This window comes from Anneissia japonica, unplaced genomic scaffold (assembly GCF_011630105.1).
Source record: "Anneissia japonica isolate Jap-2015-1 unplaced genomic scaffold, ASM1163010v1 scaffold2392_len1475705_cov187, whole genome shotgun sequence".
Classification (NCBI taxonomy): domain Eukaryota; kingdom Metazoa; phylum Echinodermata; class Crinoidea; order Comatulida; family Comatulidae; genus Anneissia; species Anneissia japonica.
The window spans coordinates 275,010-299,077 of NW_022751777.1; the positions used below are offsets into that span (position 1 = coordinate 275,010).

At 31.4% G+C, this 24,068-nt stretch overlaps 1 protein-coding gene across 41 annotated transcripts in view; it reads right to left on the bottom strand.

Moving 5' to 3' along the window:
- The window catches only part of LOC117121821 (ankyrin-3-like), a 136,233-nt gene that overhangs the window by 64,927 nt on the left and 47,238 nt on the right, over positions 1-24,068 (bottom strand). For 39 of the 41 annotated variants that reach the window (XR_004447634.1, XM_033267152.1, XM_033267146.1 and 36 more), the window contains exons 5-17: positions 20,907-21,005; positions 19,631-19,729; positions 15,434-15,568; positions 9,793-9,978; positions 8,242-8,340; positions 7,459-7,557; positions 5,557-5,655; positions 5,262-5,360; positions 4,975-5,073; positions 3,434-3,532; positions 2,426-2,524; positions 1,815-2,111; positions 1,117-1,215 (exon numbers count right to left, since the gene is read on the bottom strand). Coding sequence is in view for 40 of the 41 variants with exons in the window: in XM_033267152.1 (XP_033123043.1) it covers positions 1,117-1,215; positions 1,815-2,111; positions 2,426-2,524; positions 3,434-3,532; positions 4,975-5,073; positions 5,262-5,360; positions 5,557-5,655; positions 7,459-7,557; positions 8,242-8,340; positions 9,793-9,978; positions 15,434-15,568; positions 19,631-19,729; positions 20,907-21,005 (1,608 nt within the window). In the remaining variant the exon portion in view is untranslated. The remainder of the gene's footprint in view (positions 1-1,116; positions 1,216-1,814; positions 2,112-2,425; positions 2,525-3,433; positions 3,533-4,974; positions 5,074-5,261; positions 5,361-5,556; positions 5,656-7,458; positions 7,558-8,241; positions 8,341-9,792; positions 9,979-15,433; positions 15,569-19,630; positions 19,730-20,906; positions 21,006-24,068) is intronic. The other 2 variants (XM_033267186.1, XM_033267167.1) reach the window with 1 other exon arrangement.

Consider the following 24,068-nt stretch of genomic DNA (forward strand, 5'->3'; position numbering starts at 1 on the left):
TACCAATTAGATTGATACACAAAGACTCATACGAATATAAACAAAGGGTTACACGCATATAAACACGTTAATATAATATATTTTCACGCATTAAAGTGACGCCCACTCAAGTAGCATATATGCAAATAGACATTCAATCAATTTGTACGAGTTGTATGAGCTGTCGACTGTAATGTATACATGTTCATGTTCAGTTATACACCAATGTATGTAACATACACTGTAAATTAACTCAATCCTTTTTGCATATTTTCTGACATTATCATCATGTTTTTTGTACATAAACCTTTAGATTTTTTTTAAATATACTTGCGCATTAATGGTGATTGGATGGTAAATAGGAGACAACTACATACTCTATTTTTATAAGTGTACAAAGTCCTTCACCATCCACATTTACACATCTCTCCAAAACAACAGTTTTTGATCTAGTTACTCACAATTCAGGCCGAGAAATGAAACACAAGTAGATCAGCAATGGAATGGAATTTAACAATTGACCAATAATGCCGGGAAAAGCATGTGTTGTCCCACAAACACACGTGTGTCACTTTGTGGGACCTTAGCAACAATATCCAAGGGGCGGGGCTTAGAGGAAAGGTACTGGTATTGTTACGGACATTTGCGTCTCTGCAAAGCGCAGTTCTTTTCCCTGGTCATTGGGTCTACATGCCAAGTCTTGCTCTGGTAATCAATGCAGCCCCACCAGGTACACATTTATACCTGGGTGAAGGAGAAGCAATGTAGATAAATTGTCTTTCTCAAGGACACAAGCGAAATGCACAGCGAGGGATTGAAACGCCGACCTCAAGGTTGGGAAACCAAACTGTTCCTGCTGCGCCAAACCGCTTCCACAAAGGTCCATTGAATCAGGAACCTAAAGAAACTGCACGGTTCAATGTACACATAGCGGACAACGCTAGTATAGTCAAAGCTTTACTTCTCTATGCTGTTTAATCTACTGGTTGTTTCACCAATGTTTATTTAACAAATATATATATTACTCAAGAAAATATACCAAATGAACAATATTATTGATTTTCTTCAGTACCTTAGACTAGTTGATATAGGATGGTAGGCTAGTATATATTATTAGTATTTTATATTACTACTTACCTGGGCTTTTGCATCGGGGGATGCACAATGTCTGAGCAGCAGAGAGGCGACACCCAAACGACCATATTTAGCAGCGACATGCAAAGGAGTGAACTCTTTCTGCACGTTGGTAAGAAAAACGATTGGTAAAAATTAGAGATTACATAATGAAATGGTCACTCCATATAAAATTAGCAAATCAACTTATGAATGGAATAATTTGAATGAATCAATATAAATGCACCAATACAGTATGTTGAAGATTAACAATGGCACAATCTTTAAACATTTTAACTTGCAAGTTGCAGGATAACAAAATCCAATGTACTTCTACTGATAACACCAAAGATAAAGGAAAAAATCAAAGACATAAACACAGAAGTAGATATAGTACAAGGCTGGTTTAATTATTCACTTGCATACCCTAAAGATAGGCAAATATATAATTACAAGATTAGGTGTACTATTATCAAATTGCTTTAAGAGTTTTAACAGCAACAGACACAATTCAGAATTAAGATATTGCCATGTAGTACAAGGTATTTTAATCAAGTTAATTTGTAGACACGATGAGTCTGTTTATGAAAGGTCGACATCGACTAAATTATCAACAACTTCTAGGCTTTATAGCACTTACGACCTCATGAAATAGTGCAACATAAAGCCAGGTTAAACTACTTTTTTAAATATGTCACTACTTTCTACACAGGTACACTTGCCTTAGTTTTCTTTGAGAGGGATGCACCATGCTCGAGCAGAGCAGCGGCAACATCTTCCTTTCCTTCACGTGCTGCAATATGTAGCGCTGTGTACAAGTCCTTTGTTTGCGAATCAGGATTCGCGCCTTGCTCTAGCAAGAGTGTAACAACCTCCACGTTGCCCAGACGAGCGGCGATGTGAAGTGGCGTCTGGTTCTCGTTAGCTCTGGCATCGACCACAGCTTTACTGTTCAATAGAATACGCATTATCTCAATCTGGTTAGCACGGGCGGCAAGATGAAGGGGAGTCTCACCACGCTAAGAAGTAATAAATTATGAACGAAATGTTAAAATATATACAGTATTCACATAAAACCAATACATGCCACTTGCAGTATGAAACAAAGTTATTCTTAATACATGAAATCTCATTAAAGCATTTGTTTCATTTTAAAAGGTTTCTCACCGCAAATTGGTATCTTTAAGTGTCTATGCAATAAGTACATTTAATCATATTTTGACGTAAATTACCTTTACCATACTGTCAAATTGAATCATTAAATTACATCTCTTTTAGTAACATAATTCTTCTAAGCACAAAACAGAAAGGTCCCTCACAGGGAGGTACTTACGACATTTGGCTCATCAATAATGGCTCCGTGTTTAAGAAGGAACAATGTGTTTCCTGCATTGCCCATGAAGGCGGCCACATGAAGTGGAGTCAGGCCGGACTAAATAAGAAGAAATATTTTTTGTTTACACTTTAAATTATAAAGCAAACTAAGGCTCCTCATGAATCATATGGAATAATTTTGTTTTACAGGTTTTTAACAGTGGTTAAAAATAAACAAAAAAAAAATTTTTTAAATAGGTTGTCGGATCAAAAATAAAAAAAATAATAACTTGCCTATCAAAATAACGTTATCTTGACTGCCAATCCCTAATATTGTGGTCTAAAAGCACATTTTTAACCATACTAAGCCACAAAAACTCTCCTCATGAACCTCAGAAGGGCATCGGCCGTCGACCGAAGCTTCGTTGTCCCCTTGGCTCGGACCCCATGTGGTCAAATTTCTGGTGACACCGCTGGTTTTTAACCCAGAACAATGGGATTTCTAAGGCAGGACACAGCTCATATTCATGAAAGATTGTTTCAAGATATAAACTGAATAATATCTAAAAATTCTCCTTTTCTAATATATCATCTTTATTATATATAATATATCTTTATTATAAGCCTGTAATTCACTAAATGTCCCCAATGGTATTCAAGAAATTATTCAATGCTTATTCACCACCACCTTCATCATGAGTTCAAAGAAATAAGAATATCTTCTCTCTTTAATCCTCTGTATCTCTTAATATGTATACATAAAAAATACATCTTTTGCAACGTTTCTCTTAAAAGCTATATCAGTTTAGTTCTTTTCATAATTAAAATGAAAACGGAATGAGGATGACAAATGGTGATTAATTAGTATAGGTATAAATTACACTGAATGGATGCTCCTATTATCTTTAAGGGGTCCACATTCTAACTAAGGAAATAATGGCAATATACATCTATACTTCTAATAAGCAGTATTATTATCAATATAATAATCATTAATTACGAAATTAATCAATAGAATCTAACTTACATCGGTTGTAGACTGAATCGAGGCACCATACTTGAGTAGCAGTTCAATAACTTTAATGCGATTCTTTTTGCAGGCAATATGCAATGGAGTGAATCCATTCTATAAGGATTAAGAAAAAAAGAATTACTAACATTTACCTGTCAATGATTTAATACAGACAAAATCATCAGGGAACAGTTATTTCTTTGTTAAGTAAATCCCTTTCTAAAATAAATTACACTTTCAAGAACGTTCATTGACTTTCGAGGGTTGTGACTTGCATGCTTCATCTTTTACACTTGCCCACTACACAATTCTAAAAATCTTGTAGTACTTGAAGATAACTTTCACAGTTTGCTAATTTGTAAAAAATATTTATACTCATTGAGTAAAAATTTATTCATAATTACATTTTTGAGTGTGCACATATCTTTCTATATTGTATTAGTTAAAAAAGTAAACATAATCGTGTTCAGTCATTCTATAAATCTGATCTGTAATGAATATGTATTGTATGCGTGACAAAAGCCACTAAAATGTGGTATTACAAATCCCCTGTTAGTCTTGTACACCTACGATTCTTTTTATCGACAAAATGTTAAAATGGCAGCCAATATATTAATTGCATACTTCTCGTAGAGAATTTAATTACAACTATAAGTTCCTGACTGAAGATACAATTAGAAATAAATTGAAACACGAGTGCCAAACAGCTAAATATCAATGAATTTAAACTTGGAATTAGTTGAAATGATACTTCACATCATCTTTGTTATCAGCCACATTGCCAAATGTCAGTTATAATTAGAAAATATCATTGAGCAACATTTTATATATTTGATGTTTATGGTACAAGTCTGTGTTGAAGAGATTACCAACAGAATTTCAATTGCAACAGAAGAGACTAATTATAGGGCAGATACATCGTTAGCTGTATGCTAATTAGCTCAAATACTTCAGTTATAGACTTAATGACCATTGAATAACTGATGCATTTTATACAAGATATAAACTGAGGGCAGACTAATTTCCTGATATGAAATAGAAAAATTCTCCACTGGCAAAAACTTGCATCGATAATCAGTACTTAAGGACAGATATATTAAATTCTATGACTAAATTTGTACCAGTTCATTACTTCTGTGCGTGAGGAGCATTAATGAATGTTTTAATGAGTACAACAGTTGTTCCTCCAGCCATAAATTTAATTCAGTATGCCAGAGTTGTGGGGCAGGGGGGTTTGGAGACGTTGACAACCAAACAGACAATCCAGAATAAAAAGAGAAACACAGAAATAAGTCTTGTAGTTGTTATTTTCCAAAGATCAAATTATATCATTTGGAATCATGAAGTTGAATAAATTAAAGTACCAGTAACTCTACAGAGTCAACAGCAAACCATTCTTAGTCTAAAGGGTAGGATAATCATTTGTAATAATAGAAATGAAACAATGCATTACCAGAAATAGATTACAGTAACAATTGAGGACATTTGCATGTTCTTTGGCGCAATGAATTGTGTGTAAAAATGGTGCTGTAAAAATTTTAGCTTTAGTAATTTACCAATGCTCTTGCGTCAGGATTTGCCTTTCTGTCCAGAAGGAGTTTAGCGACTTTGTGATGTCCACAATGCGCTGCCACATGCAGTGGTGTCAAATAGTCCTGCAATAAAAACAAAAATCAATTCTATTCATTCAAATTCACGTAAGCAAGAAATAAGAAGTTAAACATTATGAAAGAAAAGATACCAAATATATTTGAATATAATCACCTGATATATTGAATAAAATATTTTAATGTTCAACATGTTATGGATTTTACACCACTATATATTAAGCAATAATACTTACAACTGTAACATCATCGACAGGAGCCTTGTGGAATAGTAGGAGTCTAGCACTGTCCACATGGTCGCCTTGGGCTGCCATATGTAGTGGGGCCAAGCCATTCTGTTGTGGAGGTAAACATTATGTGGACTATTAGTACATTATCTCATTGAAATATATGATTATAAGCTAAACTGAGATTTTATGGGCATTTGTAAGGACAATGTATGTTGATAGAAATACAACAAAAATGATAATAACATTGATGGATATGATAATGATAATCTTAAGTCTAGCAAAAATATATTATTAAAGTTACCTTGGTCTTAGATGTGACAGGAGCTCCACGCTCTATAAGTTGGTCTACAGACTGGTCATGTCCACTCCTAGCGGCGCAGTGAAGTGGAGTCAATCCATCCTGCAATGATAAAAAATGAAAACATCCTTAATTTCAATTGTAATAGTGGTTGCGATACAACATATCAAATTCCCTTTTCCTTTGAAGTTGTATGTATCATTTTACTTTCTTTTTTTTTAAGTGCAAAATTAATGAGGATGACAATGTGGTTATTGACACATTTGTATTGCATGCTGCAACAGTTGAAAAAAAAAGGAGACAGCCCACGCATATTACAGTGAATTGTAATCATTTCAAAGGTTGTTCTAATTAAGGACAATTTGGGAATTTAATCAAGATAAGCATTCAATCGTTTATACCTATATGTATTCAGTGTAATATGGAATGTCATCTGAATTTGACAGGAGTATATAGAACTGGAAAATAAACAGACTATAGTCTAACTTATTTTGTTCGTACCATTTAAAGTATAACATAATAGTACATTAACCTACTTTTTAAAGTGTATATATGCATTAGATATACGTGTGTAAGCCAACTTGATATATATTTAACGAGTGTGGCTGTAATTCAAAGTACAATTTCTTTCTAGTTGCAAATAGGGCACGCATGATATTTGTTGCATTTTCGCTTTGATAGTGGATTTGATTTATATTTGTTCATGTGAAAGGAAACATCAAGCACAGATTCAAAAGATTATTTTTCACATGATTATAACTTTAAAACTACACAATGTCATGAGCATGAATCATCTGAAAGTGTACAGAATATGTATATTTGCATAATAATATTGAAAAAAATACAAGAAAATATATCACATTAATCATAATAAATTGATTTTAAATACAATTTAATTTTTTTTTTTTTTCAAATGAAAAATAATTTCTAAATAATCAGTTCCTACATATTGAGCTGCTTTTTTTGTGTATAAAAATTTAGTTCTTGAAATCCAGAAGTGGGTAGATATGGTTTGAAAAAAGTTATGTATTAGACATAAGAATATCATTATTCTAAGAAAAACCAAAGCACATTTTTAACTAAAGATGCTGAATATGATGTATTGCATTGAATCCAATGACCGTGGTGACCAGAAATCCGGTCGTAATGCGCAAATTATAAGACTGCAGATAGACAACAGGAGAGCAGGTATCATCCAAGATTTAGGAATGCATGCGTACCAAGTTGGAAGATGCCACTTTTTTGGAGGTCCGGTTTAATTAACTTTTTTAACTCACAACTACGCTGATTTTCAGGAGGCAATTGATAATACAGTAGTAAAAACATGTAAACATAATGAATTTGCAGGCAGCCGTATTCATTTTCAGGAAACTTGGGACCCCAGGGAATGACAAAACTTTGCTTGTATTTCATTTTCGGTGGTTAAAGTGTCAGAATAGGGCAGTGGACATTGTGCAACCTGTCTAGCCTTATGTTTTAGATCATGGAAACATGTGGTTAATGCTTGTCCTTCGGCAAGACACTTCATCATGTTGTCTCTAGCCAACAAGTAGGTACCAGAGGTTTGAATGCCAAGGAGCCGATTATTAGTCTGCAACTTAATGGAATATGTCCCCTAGGAGCTGTATTTGTGTCTGATCCAACGACCAGGGTAATGAGAATTACAAAGAGGCCTAGGATTTATATTTTTTTTTCGTTTTTTTTTTTCACAATGTGAATGTCACAATTTTCATTGAGGGCACTTAAAGCTTATCATCAGAAGCCCTAAAATCAGTATGCAAAAAATAATAATAATTAGGAACAATCAATAAAAATTAAAAATAGGAAAAAAACTAGTACTTAAAAACAAAACAAGAAAAATCTCAATTTTTCTGTTGTAAACACAAACTGACATTGTTTTCTTACCCTTGTCTTAGCATCAATCTTTGCTCCTCTGTCCAATAGAGTGTTAATCATGTTGACACGCCCCCACTTTGATGCTACGTGTAAGGGGGTAATATTGTTCTATGGAATAAAAAAAACCAATCATGTAAAAGATACAAGGCATTAAAAAAAATAAATTGTGCTATCCAACTTCAAATCCTTTCATTACTATTTTAAATATTTTAATTCCTACTATTATATTTATTTGAACCATTATATTTCACTGATATTTCTTTATATTTGTGTAGCCATAAAGTAGTTTTTAAGATATTAAACAACAAAATGTCTTATATATTATTATCTTGTATAACTAAACCATATAGAGTTATTGACCAATAAAATATCTTGTGTTAAATTAACTGTACTATACATTCACCAATGAAATATCTTGTACCATATATTGTACAGTGACCAATTACAAAGAATATTGAAAGTGAACAACTTTCAACATATTTAGCAATGAATTATCTTCTATTTTTTCATCATGAGAATATTAACGAGTTAATCATTCATGTGAAAGACTTAATAAAAACCCAATTTGATTTGATATATTTCTGTCAGTCAGATAGACCTATAAATAATATTCATTAATTTAAGGAAAAAATTATATAATTGGATACATTCTAATGTCACATTACCAAAGCATAAACTAAATTACGAAAAACAAAAGCATTCATTATAAATCGGAAAACACATTGCCGACTTGATCCATATTGGCGCTCCTAATCACCAATAATGGAAGCAAGAATGGCTGACCTGACCTACCTTTGCTGCATAATCTATGGTGGCGCCCTTCTGGATGAGCAGAATTGCCACATTGACATGTCCGTAATGCGAAGCGATATGTAAAGGTGTGAAACCACTCTACAAAGATAAGAATATAATTAAGTGTAAGAAAAGTACGTTCTCAGAATGGGTAAACGGATTTTACATAATGGTACTCCATTGCAACTGCTATCAGGAGGCCATTTAAAAAAAACAGAGTACTTCAAATCAATCTAGGCACTAATGAGTTTAATTAAAGAACATATTAAAATGACAATTTCTATATTTTACTGTCCAACAGTGAAAACAAATCTCGTGATTTTACGTCTGTATTCTGAAAGGCAATACTGTAAAACATCGAAAAGGAGCCGATTATTTTAGTTTCTTTTAATGATGAGCTTCTTTTATACAAGATGGGCTTCTTTCCAAATTTAAGAGGGAGGCTTTTGTTTCAAAATAAACACTGTAAATATTGGCAATTGCTACTAATAATAATATAATAGGGCTACTTTGGACATTTTTGAACTTGAACTTCTGTTAATATAAACAAAATCATGAAAAAAAAAAAAGAACACCATTTTTCAAAGTAAAAACATGTCAACAATCATCAATCTATTTCACAAGCAAAAAGCAACAACTATTTGTCAAATAAGATTTCTAAGTACAGTACAAACAGAAAGTTTCACCCATAAGCATTAAATAGAATTTTTTGTAAATAGCATTCAGTTTTCCATATTTTTTTTGTTTGGTAATTGTTTGTACACAGGTCCCTCATCACAATATGCAGTCTTTTAACGCCAACATAATGTCAATGGCTGCCAAATGTCTAAAATCAGACGTCTACAAGTACCAGTACCAGTACCAACTGGAAATTTTAGTAGTAATGCATGATTTATTCATGCTAATATTATATTATGCATACTATAGATTTATTTATCCTTCATCCTTATTTTAATAACTTGGTAACTTATTATTTATTCATTAATATCATTTGTGTTTAATCACTATATTTGAAAATTATCTATTCACTTGCAAATAAAAAATGTTATCATCGCTGGATTTTTAATTTCATCACTGTTTGATTGAAAAATCTTAATATTTTCTCAGAATCATTGGGGTTTTGAATTTCATTAAGTGGGGGAGGTATGCTTTAATTTTTAATAAAGAGTAAAGGTAGTCTTATTGAATACTGAACATAAGGGAATGAGCTGTTAAGAATCATCATAATAAGCCTTTGCATTGGCAAACCAATTAATATACTATACAGTATGCTTGTCGAAACAGGATGAAACTTATTTTTAATAATATTATTATTAATAATTGTTATAATATTATCTTTTATTTGATTTTTAATCCATTGATAATATTAAATGTCATACTCTGTGTACCATACAACACTAAATGTACATTCAAATTTCAAAGATATTTCTCTTGAATTACCAAAGTCAATAAAGAATCATATAATCATAAAATCCTTAAAATACATCATGTCATGTACCTCTCATTAGTATTACCCTTTTGTAAGCAGCAGTAAATACGGTTTTCACATACCTTTGAGGTCACGTCCGGGTCATGTTCGTTTTGAAGTAGAAGCGCAGCCGCTTTTGAGTCATCTTTTCGGGCAGCGATGTGAAGAGCTGGCAGACGAGTCTTACCAGCACGATCGTTCTCCAATAGAACGGCTACAACCTTATCATGCCCCTGCTGCAGGGCTACAGCTAAGGGGGTAAACCCATCCTGAAATGTGATCGCAATGAATTAATGGTAAGATATGGCAAAAACAGTGTTTATAAAAGATTATGGGAATAAGAAAGTTATCTTTGTCATCAACGAAAAAATACTGATAATTATTTACTATATTACCACAGTGTTATCATTACTTACATTTTGTACTAGCTATTTTGGAGGAAATGACATAAAAATGAAATAAATTAACAAAAGAGTGAAAACCTTGTACTAGCGGATACAGCATGAATCATATCAAGATATGTTACTCTAATCACATTAAAATGCGGTGCTGCCAATAATAGAATTGAAACAATATGTTATTTTGATACAAGTTTGCTCGTTTTGGGGACAAGTAAAGGTTGACGCAAGAATTCAAATATTTGTGTCCAGGTAAAATATTAATCAACCTCAAAATGCTCCTATAGTTGTAAGTCAAAATTTGTTAATTTCTTTAATACAATATTTTTTAAATGGTTTGTCCATATAAAATCTTGAAAATAAAGCTAAACTTAAAATTAACGATAATAGTACAGTATTTATTCATCAACATATAAAAGTAACAATAAACAAAATTGTAGTATGATATTTTTTACGTAAATAAATAATTATTCAACAAAAAAAACCCCATTTTTTTAGGCATTATTGTTTTTTCTTCATTCAAAAGATTACTTGGTAGCTCATTTATAAGGTAAATTAATAACGTTAAGGCTTTTTTGTTTTATTTTTCATTTTGACTCATATATCTGCCCTTGCGGAAGTATTTAAAAGCAACAAAGTGAAATCATTTTACGGGAGAGTTGCCTTGAGTTGAGACGCAAGTAGATTTAATCTTTTTTGTTTGTGAATGCCTGTTTCCCAATTCAATTTGTAAAAGACTAGAAAACGATACATAGAATGACATCAGATATAGGATATCAACCTCTCATTTCCTCCCCGAGTTCTCAAAAAGGACGCGATGAATGTGTAATCCATTTGTTAGCGTGACGAGAAATATTTTCAACTATGTGTCACAAGAACGTGTATGACTTCTCGCTTAGTGGCTATCACATTGACTTAAAATTTTGAAATAGATCTATTTGAGAAGTTGCATAACAATAATAATGATAATCTAATTTAATGTTACTAATTTCATAAGTAAATAGGTACTGAATAGAAATCAATTTTGTTTGTTTGTGTAGCATACGTTTCAATTTAATGTTTAATTTTGTAAAAATTATTCTGCGGCCTTTCAAATGTGATTTTGTTAATCCCTTTGTTTGGATTGTCAGGCTAGTGGGCTAGTAATTTGACTTTCCTTGCCATCTTTTGAAATGATTTTATTGTATATTTTTAATTTCCTTGCCATCTTTTGAAATGATTTTATTGTATATTTTAAATTCTTTATGGCTGAATCAATAATTGAATTAATTATTTCACCTTCAATAAGGCTACACACATCAGGATTAGTCTCTGCAAAAAAAGGTTTCCTGTTTTTGAGATAGTTTTAGTGTTATGATGTTGGTTGTTCACCTAAATGCTTTGAATCAATGTAGAATTTATGTTAACTGCAATTGTGATATTTATTTGTGGAATACCATTTTTTTTAAATGAATGACATCATCACTGTTGGTCTTATAATAAAAACACATATTACAGTACATACGAATACTAAAATGTTAAACCATAAACCAAAATAAAATCACATACCGATATACACAGATAGTAATATACAGTTAAATAATAATACAAGTAAGAAATACATTACTTGGTTAAGTTGAGGTAATATGAATTAGTATTTAAATCATTTGCTATATTTTTTGATTAAAAAAAAAATAAATTGATTTTATCTGAAAATATATTATTTGATTGGTCTCACACAGGAAGCTTTAAAATTAGCCTCTTTATTTTGATTATTTAAATAAATTATGAACAATTCAAAGTTTGAACAGTTTTTCTTTTTTAATTAACAATTATTTTAGAAAAGTAGTTCGATTGGCATAATATGAAATAACAGATACAGAAAAAGAAAATACTGTACTTTCTTCTTTCACCTGAGAAATTATACAAATTTCAGTCCCACAATTCTACTTGAAATCATTTGCTGAAAGCTAAACTGGTCTTTATGACAAAAACCACCCAAAAAAACCCTCACTTTTTCAACCTAGTTAATTTGGAAACTTGTTTCTTAAGCTTCGATTTGAATTATTGTAGTCGTAGAAATTGGATGATCGCATTGGCCATTTAAGAACCGCATGAGGAGAAACTGCTTTTAGCTACTTTAGAAACTTCAAAATTACTGTAATTTATACATTATTAGAAAATCCAGTCTTTTAGGTTTCCACAGCCACTATCCAAGAAAGCATTTCTATCACACTGTTTATGGTTCTTTCTGTACATAAATGTTAGTTTCTATACTCTGGATACTTAAATCAATCAAGTATCGATAATTTTAGAAGTTTACATCTATATAGAGAGACTTCTCTTTAGCAAAATAAAGTAATTTTTTATATTAAACAACAATTATTTTATATACACTTAGAAAACTAGATGAAAATATTTGTACATCTATAAGAACTCACATAAAGTAATTTCATAACCACAAAAAAATGTATACAGTATATACCATTTGAAAAAATATGAATGATAATTAGAAATGCATGGCTATTTTCATATTTAACTATAATGTTCAGAAAGCAAGCATGTTACCACTACCATTGCAAAATATATACTATACTAAACAGAAGAGGTTTACCTATACATTTTTAAAGCTATTTTCATCAACATCCACATTTCAACACATTATAATATTTTCCCCATGCTCCTTAATTGTAATACTTATCAAGCACAAACTATAGCTAACACCATAATTCACTAAAGCCCAACCAAATATCTTTGTTTGAGAAAGTATCCAGACAACGAATCGCAGATTCTTTTTACAAGACTATTTTATCATATATACCCAAACCCGTCTACAGGGTAGAGGTAAATATCCAGATGAATGTAGCAGAGTACATGCACGCGTGTCTTTATGCACATGGGACAAATGGCTTTAAACATCTCTTTAGAGTGCATTATCGTAACTTGCATTTTAACCATCAAACTAAAACACAGGGAGAGCTGCATCTGGAAAGAATTGAGCCAGGAACCCAAGAATCTTCATGCTTCAGTGAACACGCAGTAACTAGCCAATAGCATACTATGCTACACATTTAATGTTTTGTTTTTTGTTTTTTTAACTAAGAAGTTACGTTTCAGCATAAGCAGCAAATATAATTTCACAACTGTTAGCAATGAGGAAACTCACTAACGTGCAATATGAAGCGTGTAGATATTACAACTCATCCTCTCTAATTTACCTTCCTTAATCTCGCACGAGATAAACACAACAGTTACTAAATTTTAAAAACACACAAGCCGAAATAACACAATTATTACACTGTGAATGAAAATACATGCACATCTTAATTACAGTGAGCATACCAAACGGATATAGATCTACAAAGAGAGTTGATCTATAACGGGATATAAATGAATAAGTAAAGAAAGATTGATTGCTTTTTACAGCAGTTAGCATAGAGAATACAATAAATTATTATGGAAAGAATAGACAATGCATACAGAAGCTACATTTCATTCTAAGGAGCTAAAAATAAAACAAGTAAGACAGAAATTAAGTTTAACATTATTCTGTTTTGTTTTGCTTTGAATACATTTAGTAACAATACTGGCATTTTAAAGGAAGAAACATTACACTAAAAATGGCTATCAAATTTTAATAAGGAAGCCACATCCTTGTGTTTAAGAACCGCCTAAAAAAACATCTTTTCACTATTATAATTTGTCGTTTTATTCATTAATACATTTGTGTGTAATACTCATAATAGCACTCCGAGAGAAGATTATATGGTGCTATATCAAAAACCTATTATTATTATTCATAAAACATTTGTTATTGAATAAATTGACAGAATGATGTATTTAACTTCTTTATCAATATACCTGAATAAAATAAAGAATATAATCAATAATAATACATTAATAATTTAACACCATCAACAACCAAAGACAGTTAGTTAGTAGCTCATATTGCTAATACGATCCAGAGGTTTTGTCAATTTGAAATAAACAATACATAAAGATATTTCACAAATGTATTCAGATATCTATATTATTATAATTAAAATAACTGTATGAATGGCAAAACCAGTTACCATGTTAGTAAAAAAGAAAGATATTTGCAATTTTTGGATGCAATATATAGCATAATTATATAATTTCCTATAATATTTAACAATTTTATATTCATTTAATGATCATTAGTAATAATTATTCAATTAGTATGCTTTTTTTAAAATTTCAACATTTTATTTCCTAAGCATGCACCAAATATCATCACAATGTAACCTTTCCTATTATGTTACTTAAAATGTTACTTACAAAATGAACAATGACATTAATTTTATGAATACAAAAACAACATTGAAAATAAACAACCAAACATGCAAAGCATAGGATTCAAGTTTGTGTTAAATTTTTGTTTTTACTCAACCAAATTGACAAATTAATTTGATACTGAATAAGTGTCCCCATCCCATTTCCTTCCTGCTCACTTAGGATGAGAGATTAATTTGTATAATGTATAATTGTTTTTCCAGCCGTTGCTATTTCATTTTCCATTAAACATTAGAAATGTTGTCTTTAGTTTTATTAATATCATTATTATTTATTAACAGGCACCAGATCTTGGGACTAAACAGGGTACAATCGCTGCAGTTTCTCCCCCACACCCCTCCCTAATTGGCATTTAAAGCAGTTATAAGCTTGACTTGTAATTCTATTCATTTTATGTAAAATTTTTGAAAAATAAATTATTTTCAAAAAAATTAAAGTTTGCTTGCTTTTTGAAGAGGGAAAATGTTTAAGCTAGTAACTTTTGTAAGATGGATGCATCCCATAGATAGCTAGCCTCATTATTATATCATTGAACTGTAAAGGACTCCTAGATGTTTTTCTTTAACATATGGTTGAGTTGCTTCAGGCTTCAGTTCATCTTTCAACTTACAAAAGTTCATCAAACTTAAGAATGCACACATTGTTAATTTTTCCGTTTTTTTTTTTCCCCTTCATATTTGCCAATTACAGGTTTGAAACGTGGTGATTCAACAACAGAATTCCAATGTTTATGATGAGTATTCAAACTTTAGGACAAGAAAAACTACAAAATATACAATCATAAAAGCATCGCAAAATTGTAATTTAGTTGCAGCACCAACTATAAAAAGGAAAAGCCAGATTGAATCCTGTCTAGGAATTATTTTGGAATTTTACATTATATACTTTACAATAGGATATTACTTAGGTACATGTAGCAGTTGAAGTTATATAAACATTGAGACGACATAAACATGCATATAAAGCGGATATACACAAAGTGCCAACAAAGATACAAAAAAATAAACAGCCCGTGCATTATACGACCTCTCACCTCCGATTCTGACTGGGAGATCTGTTGTTGCGGTTGCGGCAGTGACGTAGGCTTGGAGTGCTGACACTCCAAAAGCAGGGCCACAATAACGTGGTGGCCCTGCTGTGTTGCCACGTCCAACGGCCGAAAGCCATCCTAATGGATACAAACATTGTATCCAAGAATATTCCCGAAGGAGAAAGGCGAGCATAGAATAAACGGAAGAAAGTGCACGTGAGTTTTTTTTATACAAAGTGCAGCATATTTGACTATCCGACAAAAGAATATTACACTCTATAATTGTATAATATTAGCATTTTTTTAAACTATCATAATGCTACTAATGTATAAGAGCATTCTATAAAGAACGGCCATATTGAGTCCATTTACAATTAGGAATAGAACTCAGATGTCAATGCAATACAGTACATGACTAAGAGATTAATATACGTGGACTAAAGGTAAACACCGCACAAAGTTTAAACAGTGGCATTATTTACAAACTGAGATCTAAGTAGATACTTAAGAGTCATGCATCATTTCATTCAAGATTTTTTTTACATTTCTCGAAACAAGACTCTCGAATTGCATCAAGAATGTGATTTACACGATCTTGGTAAAAGCTCTAAGATTTTTCTCCTCATCCAACGGAGAGTAGACTCGCCAATTACAAACTTGCATTAAGCGTTACAACACAGATTCTATGTATCTGTGCTAATACATGTACTCTTATCTTGTTATGGGGACATTAAGGAGGGAAGTGTACTGTTCTTCCTGATCATAAGAAAAATCCTGAGATCGAACACATTATTATGGTACTAGTAGACAAGTATCTTATGTACAAGGCTATAGTACTAATCCCCAACTTTGTGTCTTAAGCATATATAGGCCTAAGTACTTTACCCTTGTAATCAGTATCCTTATCATTAGGATTATATTAGGATATGAATGAATGTGGCACTGTGGTACGAGTCTGGGCTTTAAGTCAAAAGAAAACAGGTTCAAGTCTAATTATGTTATTTGTATCTTTGGGCAAGGCACTTTCTATGTTGTCTCTTCTCCCTCCATATCAAAGCAAACATCACTTTGTTTATGCTTCATGCTCTAGCTCATCAATTTATACAGTAGACCCCTACCACTCCTTTGGGACAACCCTAGGAGACACCCCTATTAAATGGATATTTTTCGGGGACTTTATTAATAGAAGTACTTATTTTATTTTGATTTTATGTCTATCTCTCTCCTCTTTTCTTTTTTGAGAACAATTATCTGTTAAAGCACAGCTACATCTCTTGGCATATTGTCTTTAATATTCCCCCATTTATATTACAACACTCCAATGGTATTAATACCTGGAAGCCTTATTGCCAATGTACTTATATTAATAGCTCTCTAAAATTATGAAATTCTTCCGCAGAGAGCTACAGTGAGAATGTGTTTCACAAGTGTTTGATTCAATGTCGGGGGTAACAATGTGAAACATACAAAGACAGCATGGATATGTACCTTGCCCAAGGACACAAAAGAAAGTGAACAGCCTCAAACTCGAACCACGATCTTTCAAACGGATGCCAAAAACCATACAGCTGTTCCACAATCTTTCACAATACACATCTTTAAATATTTGTAGTCAAGTGCATATTAAAAAATATCATCATCAAAACTTTTATTATTAAGTTAACAAGCCAGTATGTACTTTACCACATGCAAGGGATTGAAGACAACTATGTGAGTTGCAAGTGAAAATGAATGGTGTAGAGAGCAGGTGGATTAGACGTTTTGGACTAAATGTTCATTTTCGTGCTAACGCAGGTAATTATATTTTCACTCAGGAAAGCTCCACAACATTGTTAAAGCAAGTACTGCAGTAGGTAAAGTGCCGAGCTTTTCAAATTTTCACACTACATACATAACATACATGGTGGTATACTTTTAAATGAGCAAATATAACAAGTTTTTGGGGGTTTTATAATGTATAAATAATCATCCCCACCCAGGGGACCTAATAGTAATTCACTCCCATTATCAATCACCAATCAAGCACTTTCATTTCAGATACATTAATGAAAATTTAGATTAACAAAAGTCATAAATTAAAGTAGGCAATTAATTAACTTAATAATTTGATGCAATTGACATACTGTAAATTTACTTTTTTTTATAGAGAGAAAACCATATCTTAAAAGAATATATTATATTGCATTGTACTGTATTGTATAAATATCATTCAATGTATTGAATTAATACCATTATGCTAAATATATATTTTTTCACCAATAAATCTAAAAAGTAGTACATTGGAGAAACATGGTTAAATGAAATACCTGCTGAGTTAAGTGGGGATAATATGTTTTCTCAGGCAGCTGCATGGATGGTTTTGGCAAAATAACCTTATTATCAATCATACATAACATTTAGTTGGCCAAGAGATATGATAGGCCTGGACAACCTTTTATACGCTAAGTTCAATGTAATGTATTTCATGTTTATCATTTTGAAAATTGTTGTTTGAGGAAATTAAAAAACATAGAATGTAGAATGTTCATTCTAAAGAAAGGGAGTGGGTTCATTATACCTAAGAACTACAGGTATTGGTTTACTTTTTTTTATAATATCAAATTAATATATTGCTGGTCATGTCTTCTACATTTTATGTGTTTGTATAAATTGCCAAATTGTTCTTAAGGTATATTTTCAACTATATTAAAAAAATTAATGCAATAAAGTATTTAGACCCCAAAACCATTCTTTTTAAGATAATAATTTATGATGTTATTAAAGTACATATTACTCAAAAATGTCTAAATAATTACTCAAATTGTATTACCTCTTATAAACATCATGCCATTCATTTTCCACTGTATAATATTTAAAATAAATTATTTTGTATAGATTAAAAAAAAAAAAAACTTTTGTGGTTAGACCATTCTTGATCCTAGCCATTCATATACTGTTTGAGTTTAATATGCTAACGAACATTATGAATTAAATTTGATATTCAAAATCAAAATAGAACAAGATAAAAAAATAAATCTTTTAAGTTGTCCCTTCTTAATATCTCTGGCTTAGTAAAGCATAGAGGCTTAATACAAAACGATGCGTTAAGAACTATAATACTCTTCATAACATCTTATAGTAAATCATTACATGGGGCTTCTCTATCAAATACAAACACACACCAACACGTATGTAAACATAACTAGGGAAGCATTAAGGCCGACCATCATCAGATTAATAATCTGCTTATAGCTGTTGAATTGAAATCAAAACAAAGTAGGAATATACAAAATCTCTTTTTAAATCCACATCATTCTCAGACAGAAAATAAAGTAAATTTTGATTTTTTTTTTTTTTTTTTTTTTTGGGGGAAATGTTTGAATCTAATCATCAGAGAGAATTTGATATCAACAGTGTAGGAGGGTTTAAGCAGGATTCCAAATCCCAAAGGATTTAATACGGAAAAAATGTATTTATGATGATGATGAAGAATGGATTTCTGAAGAATTTCAATATCAAAAAAGAAATTAAGAGTAATTATTGTTTATCATAGCGTGGAGATGAGCTGATACGATAAAAATAGAAATTAATGAGAAATTGCGGAATTAGTTTTAAAAAAATATCACAACCCATCCGCCATAACTGCAGTTCAGGCAGATTACTAAATAAATTATTAAGGCCAAGTCAAAGAAAAATAAATTAGATTTCCATTCTCAACTGCTTGTCTTTCAACAATATGTTGTCACAGAAACAACATGTTACAGGTAGTTTGGTGAATTTTCTAATTGTTTACTTTACTATGTAGATCGCATTCGGTGTTACCAGCATTGATGGTCCTAAAAGGGAGTTTGGATGAGAAAACTAATATTTGTTTTCACTAGGCCTAAATTAATAAATGACCTTGTATAAATGCACTGTATAACCGTTAGAGACGATGTTTGTGAATCTGAGGGATTTCTGATCTTTAACAGGATTTGAACTTACTCTCATGCCATATTTGATGATGAGCACTATACTTCTTATTCTATGCCACTTTTCCTGCACCTACCAATACCTTTTCCGATACCTTACCACATATATACCACAATCATCACAAAATCTGCTTTTATATTATAGGATAAAGGCGATATATAATAATTATTTCTGAAGAATAATAGAAAAGAGGATAAAAATTGGTGGAGTATTCAATAAATAAGCCAAGGACTTGTCTTCCTTACTAACCTCAGTGGCCAAATTTTGGTTGGCACCACTTTTTAGAAGAAACTGGACAACATCGACATGATTCTCTTGAGCTGCCATATATAGAGGAGTGAATCCATTCTAAATTTTGGAAAAACGTAAAAAAAAATTTGGGAAAAACGTAAAAAAAAAAAAGAAGAAAATATGCATAATTTTCAAATTATTTTTCAAATCATCATTGATATATGTATGAATAATAATAAGTTAACAGAGTTGATAAATCTAAACGGAGTGATATTTGAGAATATTTTTTATAGAACTGTGTCAAATTTAGCATTTGATTTATTACACCTGAATTTCTGCATTTGTTCCATTAGGATTAAAAATATGTAGGTTTTCTAAAGTTTATGGCAAGTCATAACAACAAAGATTAATTCAGGAATTTACATCAGAATACAATACAATCTTAATTAGGATATTTAGAATTAGGCTGAGGAGGACAGAATCAATTTAAGTTTCCAGTTGGTAATTAAAAAGCACAGTTAAAATGAATATTCAATATTAAATCAACCTAAAGAAGTCAATACAACACATAAGTTCCCAGATGATAAATTTAAAGTAGCCTTTCATATAAATTAATATATTCCATGAATTAAACTACAGTAAAGAGGACATTACACGTAAGTTCTCAAATGATAATTAGGAAGACATAATTAAAATGTTCTTTGGAAGTAAACAATCAAGGGAAGTGTGTAAGTTCTCAAATGATAATTGTTATTGGCCTTTTAAGTTGTATTAATCATAAAAATAACAAATAAAAGAGGGTAGTACAAAGTTTAAGTTCTCAGATGATAATTAACAAGTCTTTCTCTATACTAGGACAGGTGAGAAAAGGTGATTAATAATGAAGAACAGGGTCACTGAAGAGTATTAATATAAAGTGTGCTGAATAGAAATTGTGACATTAATGTTCAATCAGATTTTTGTTGTTTTATTACTGTTTTGGAAAAAAAATGATCACATTAATATAGGCAGAAAAACATGAATATTAAAAAATATTATTGACAAATGTTTCTTTCATTACAGAAGCAAATTGAGAATATTGTTTTAGTTTTATCTATTTCTGTGAAATATTCATAGCAGTTCACCTTTGAAAAAGAATGCAATAATTTCCTGTTGAAAGCTTTATTCCAAGATCTAACTTCTTGAGGAATGTGTTTTATACTTAATCATTTTTTACTACCATTTAGTGGTATCTTATGAAAATGATGTAAAATGAATTGAATTATAATTGATCTAAATATTGTAGCTGCTTTACCTGGGATTGTATGTTGACATTTGCACTATAGTTGACAAGTACTTTCACAATTCCAAACTGTCCAGCTAGTGAAGCAATATGCAGTGCTGTATTTCCCTTCTGAAATACAAATAAATATAGAAAACAGAATACATTATTGCAACAGAAATAAACTACTGATCTGATATGCCGATTTTTAATGACCATAATAACTCAGTGTCTACCAAACATCTGGTACACTTTAGTTTACACTAAAATGTGGCTTCTTTGTTCATGTTATATATGTAATATTAGAATTACAGGGATACCAATTTGGAGTCACTATTTAAAAATGGTTAAATGAGCTTTCTCAACACACCATAATTTTTTACTGTAGGTAATGGTGGCAATCAACAACAAAATTTTGGTACATCTACAGTGCAAAATTTGTATAACTTTGTATCAAGAAGGTGTTTAAGATGCAGCAAGGCAATAGGATACAGTGCAAAAATATGTTGGGAAGCTCAGGATATTTTACACTTTAATCAGGGATTAATGGATGAATGAGAGTTGTACTAAAATACAATAATGAGAAACAGACAATAAATTATAGAGCATATTATTCGCTATTCCTTATGGCTTGTGGGTCATCCATTTAGGGAACTGTGTACCCATCTTCAAATTCCTCAGAATAGGTTGGCTTAACTCATAGAATATCAACTAGTAGTTACTATAAACAAGTACTAAATTATAAATCTTGGAGATTTCTTTGGTTGAGCAAAAAAAAAAAAACTCATCATTATTTTCCACTCTTAAATCCAGGACATTGGAATTGGACAGCTAGAATCTTCGCCAGAGCTCCAACTGCATCTTGGATTACTTCATACAGTAGTAGTCTTACGAACCACATGTTTTCATTACATGCATCAAAATGTAGATACACATACAAAACCCATCTGATTCCAAATTTAGAATGCAAGAATCAGGTACTGAGATATACTAATTATCTTGAATGTAAACAAAAATCTCAGGAGACAACTAAAAATTCACAATAACATAACAGCAAAAATCTCGAGAGAAATTATGTTGTTACACTATTACACTGCATGCTATCGTATTACTAACATCAGAATCTTATGAAATTATGTTTTATCATTCATTTATATACTTGTTCACCCTGCAATTTAAGAAAATATAGCTTTGTGTTAAAAGATTGAATTTAAGGTTGTTATTTAGTTCTTTTTAAAAGTGGTCTCGAAGTAGAGAGGTCTTGAAATTAAAGAGGTCTCAAATTGGAAGGCGAATTGACAGTTTTTACTTCATTATTGATATTATGTCGTCACTTTAATGCAAAAATGTTTGTCTTAATTATTATCGTTGAAGGTTAACATAAATCAGATATTTTCTTATGATGTGATAATGTTCAGTCTACAGATAATATATATTTTGTTATACACTGTATTATAAAATGCAAAGCCTTGCTTCACCATGTTATTTTTTTCTTTAATAAAATACTATTTTAATCAATAGCCTTCCCCTACAGTTAATGTTTGAGTAAACATGTTGAAACAATCACAGCCTGATGACAAATGAATAAAGTTTGAAATTTTCCATGGTTGCCATGTTGAAATGAAATCATTAACAAAGTTTAATATACAACTTATTTTTAGCACTTTGAGGAAATTTGATGTAAGAGGTTCCATCCAAGTCAACATGTTCTAAAGATAGACATGAAACAGTTAATGTATGTTTTACATTAAAAATTATAGAAAAAATATTTTTTTTTAAATGGATTGGCTATGATTAAGGCATTAATCTTCATATCCGTATGAAAGCCAGATATAACAAAGGTTTGTTCTAGATTAAAGGAAGCTGGTGATAAAGATATTAACTGAAATTATTATAAAACAAGAGTAATTTCCTAATCAGCAATTAATTCAGGAAGAATCAGTAAGGAAGTTGTAATAATGTTGTCGTCAAATATATATATTATATTCTATATTATAATTAAAAAAAATTTTTTTTTATCATTTATTATAATTTAATAGTTTATGATATTTTTTAAAGAATATTTTCATAGTTAATTCGAAAATTTCACGTCTTCTATTTCATTAATGTTAAATTGTTTATTCCATAAATTGATGTTTTCTTGTTCATTGTATGTAATTTTACTGTACAGTATGCCAGTTTCAAATTACATTTCTGTTTATATACAAATGCATAATAAAGAAATTATATGACTTATAAACTGGTAATTTATTTTGCTGAGCTACAATAGGAAACAGTATACCGAAACATAAACTTCAAAACTTTTTTCGATAGGTTGGGAAATGATATATATGGTTCAGTGAATATTTTCCAGGGTAGTATTAGGACAAATACGTTTTTTGCTTGGCTAGGAAGAGTTTATGTAGTTTCTCTAGGAGGGCTAGAGCCTGTGAATCATTAGATTAGAACCAGCTGAATACATGTTGATTTTAATTGGTCATTCTGCAGGCCAGGAGGAACCACAGTACAGTATTATTATTTAATGACAATACACAAGGGAAATTATGCATAAAGGAAATGCATTTCTATGTAAATAATAGATAGGCACTAGTAGTTCATAAATAACTAGAGAATTCAATCTTCTCATGTCCACAAATAATTCAGTAAAGCACAAAACACTACACACATTCAATATACACAGTCATACCATGTACAAGCAGAAAGGAAGGGGAATGGACTGCCTAGGATATCCACTGAAAATTAGGGGAGAGGGGGTGGGTGGGTTTATACTTGGGACTATACAGAAGGCAATTTGAGGCTTGCCATGCCAAAAATGGTGTACTGTCACTAAATGTTTATACTGAGTCATATGGCCGAGCGGTCTAATAGCAGGAGTGCTGCAACCTACAGCCACAATATCGGCGCAGGTTCAAACGGCGTGCTCGCCTATCATTCTGGTGATGGAACAAGTCTTCTCAGATATAAGGTCTGTAAACCGTAGGCCCAGTGTATACAATGGCTTGAGTACACTATGAAAAACCCAGTACCTTTGAGTAGGGGGATACCCCATGTACTGTAACAGACAGCCCCCTGTGGTGGACGACGGAGTTGCTGGTACCGGATTACCGGGTAGCACAGACACGAAGGGACACTTAGGGGTGAAGGAAATCATTGCTCGAGTTCCTAGTCCACATATCAAGCGCCCTGAGCATCTTA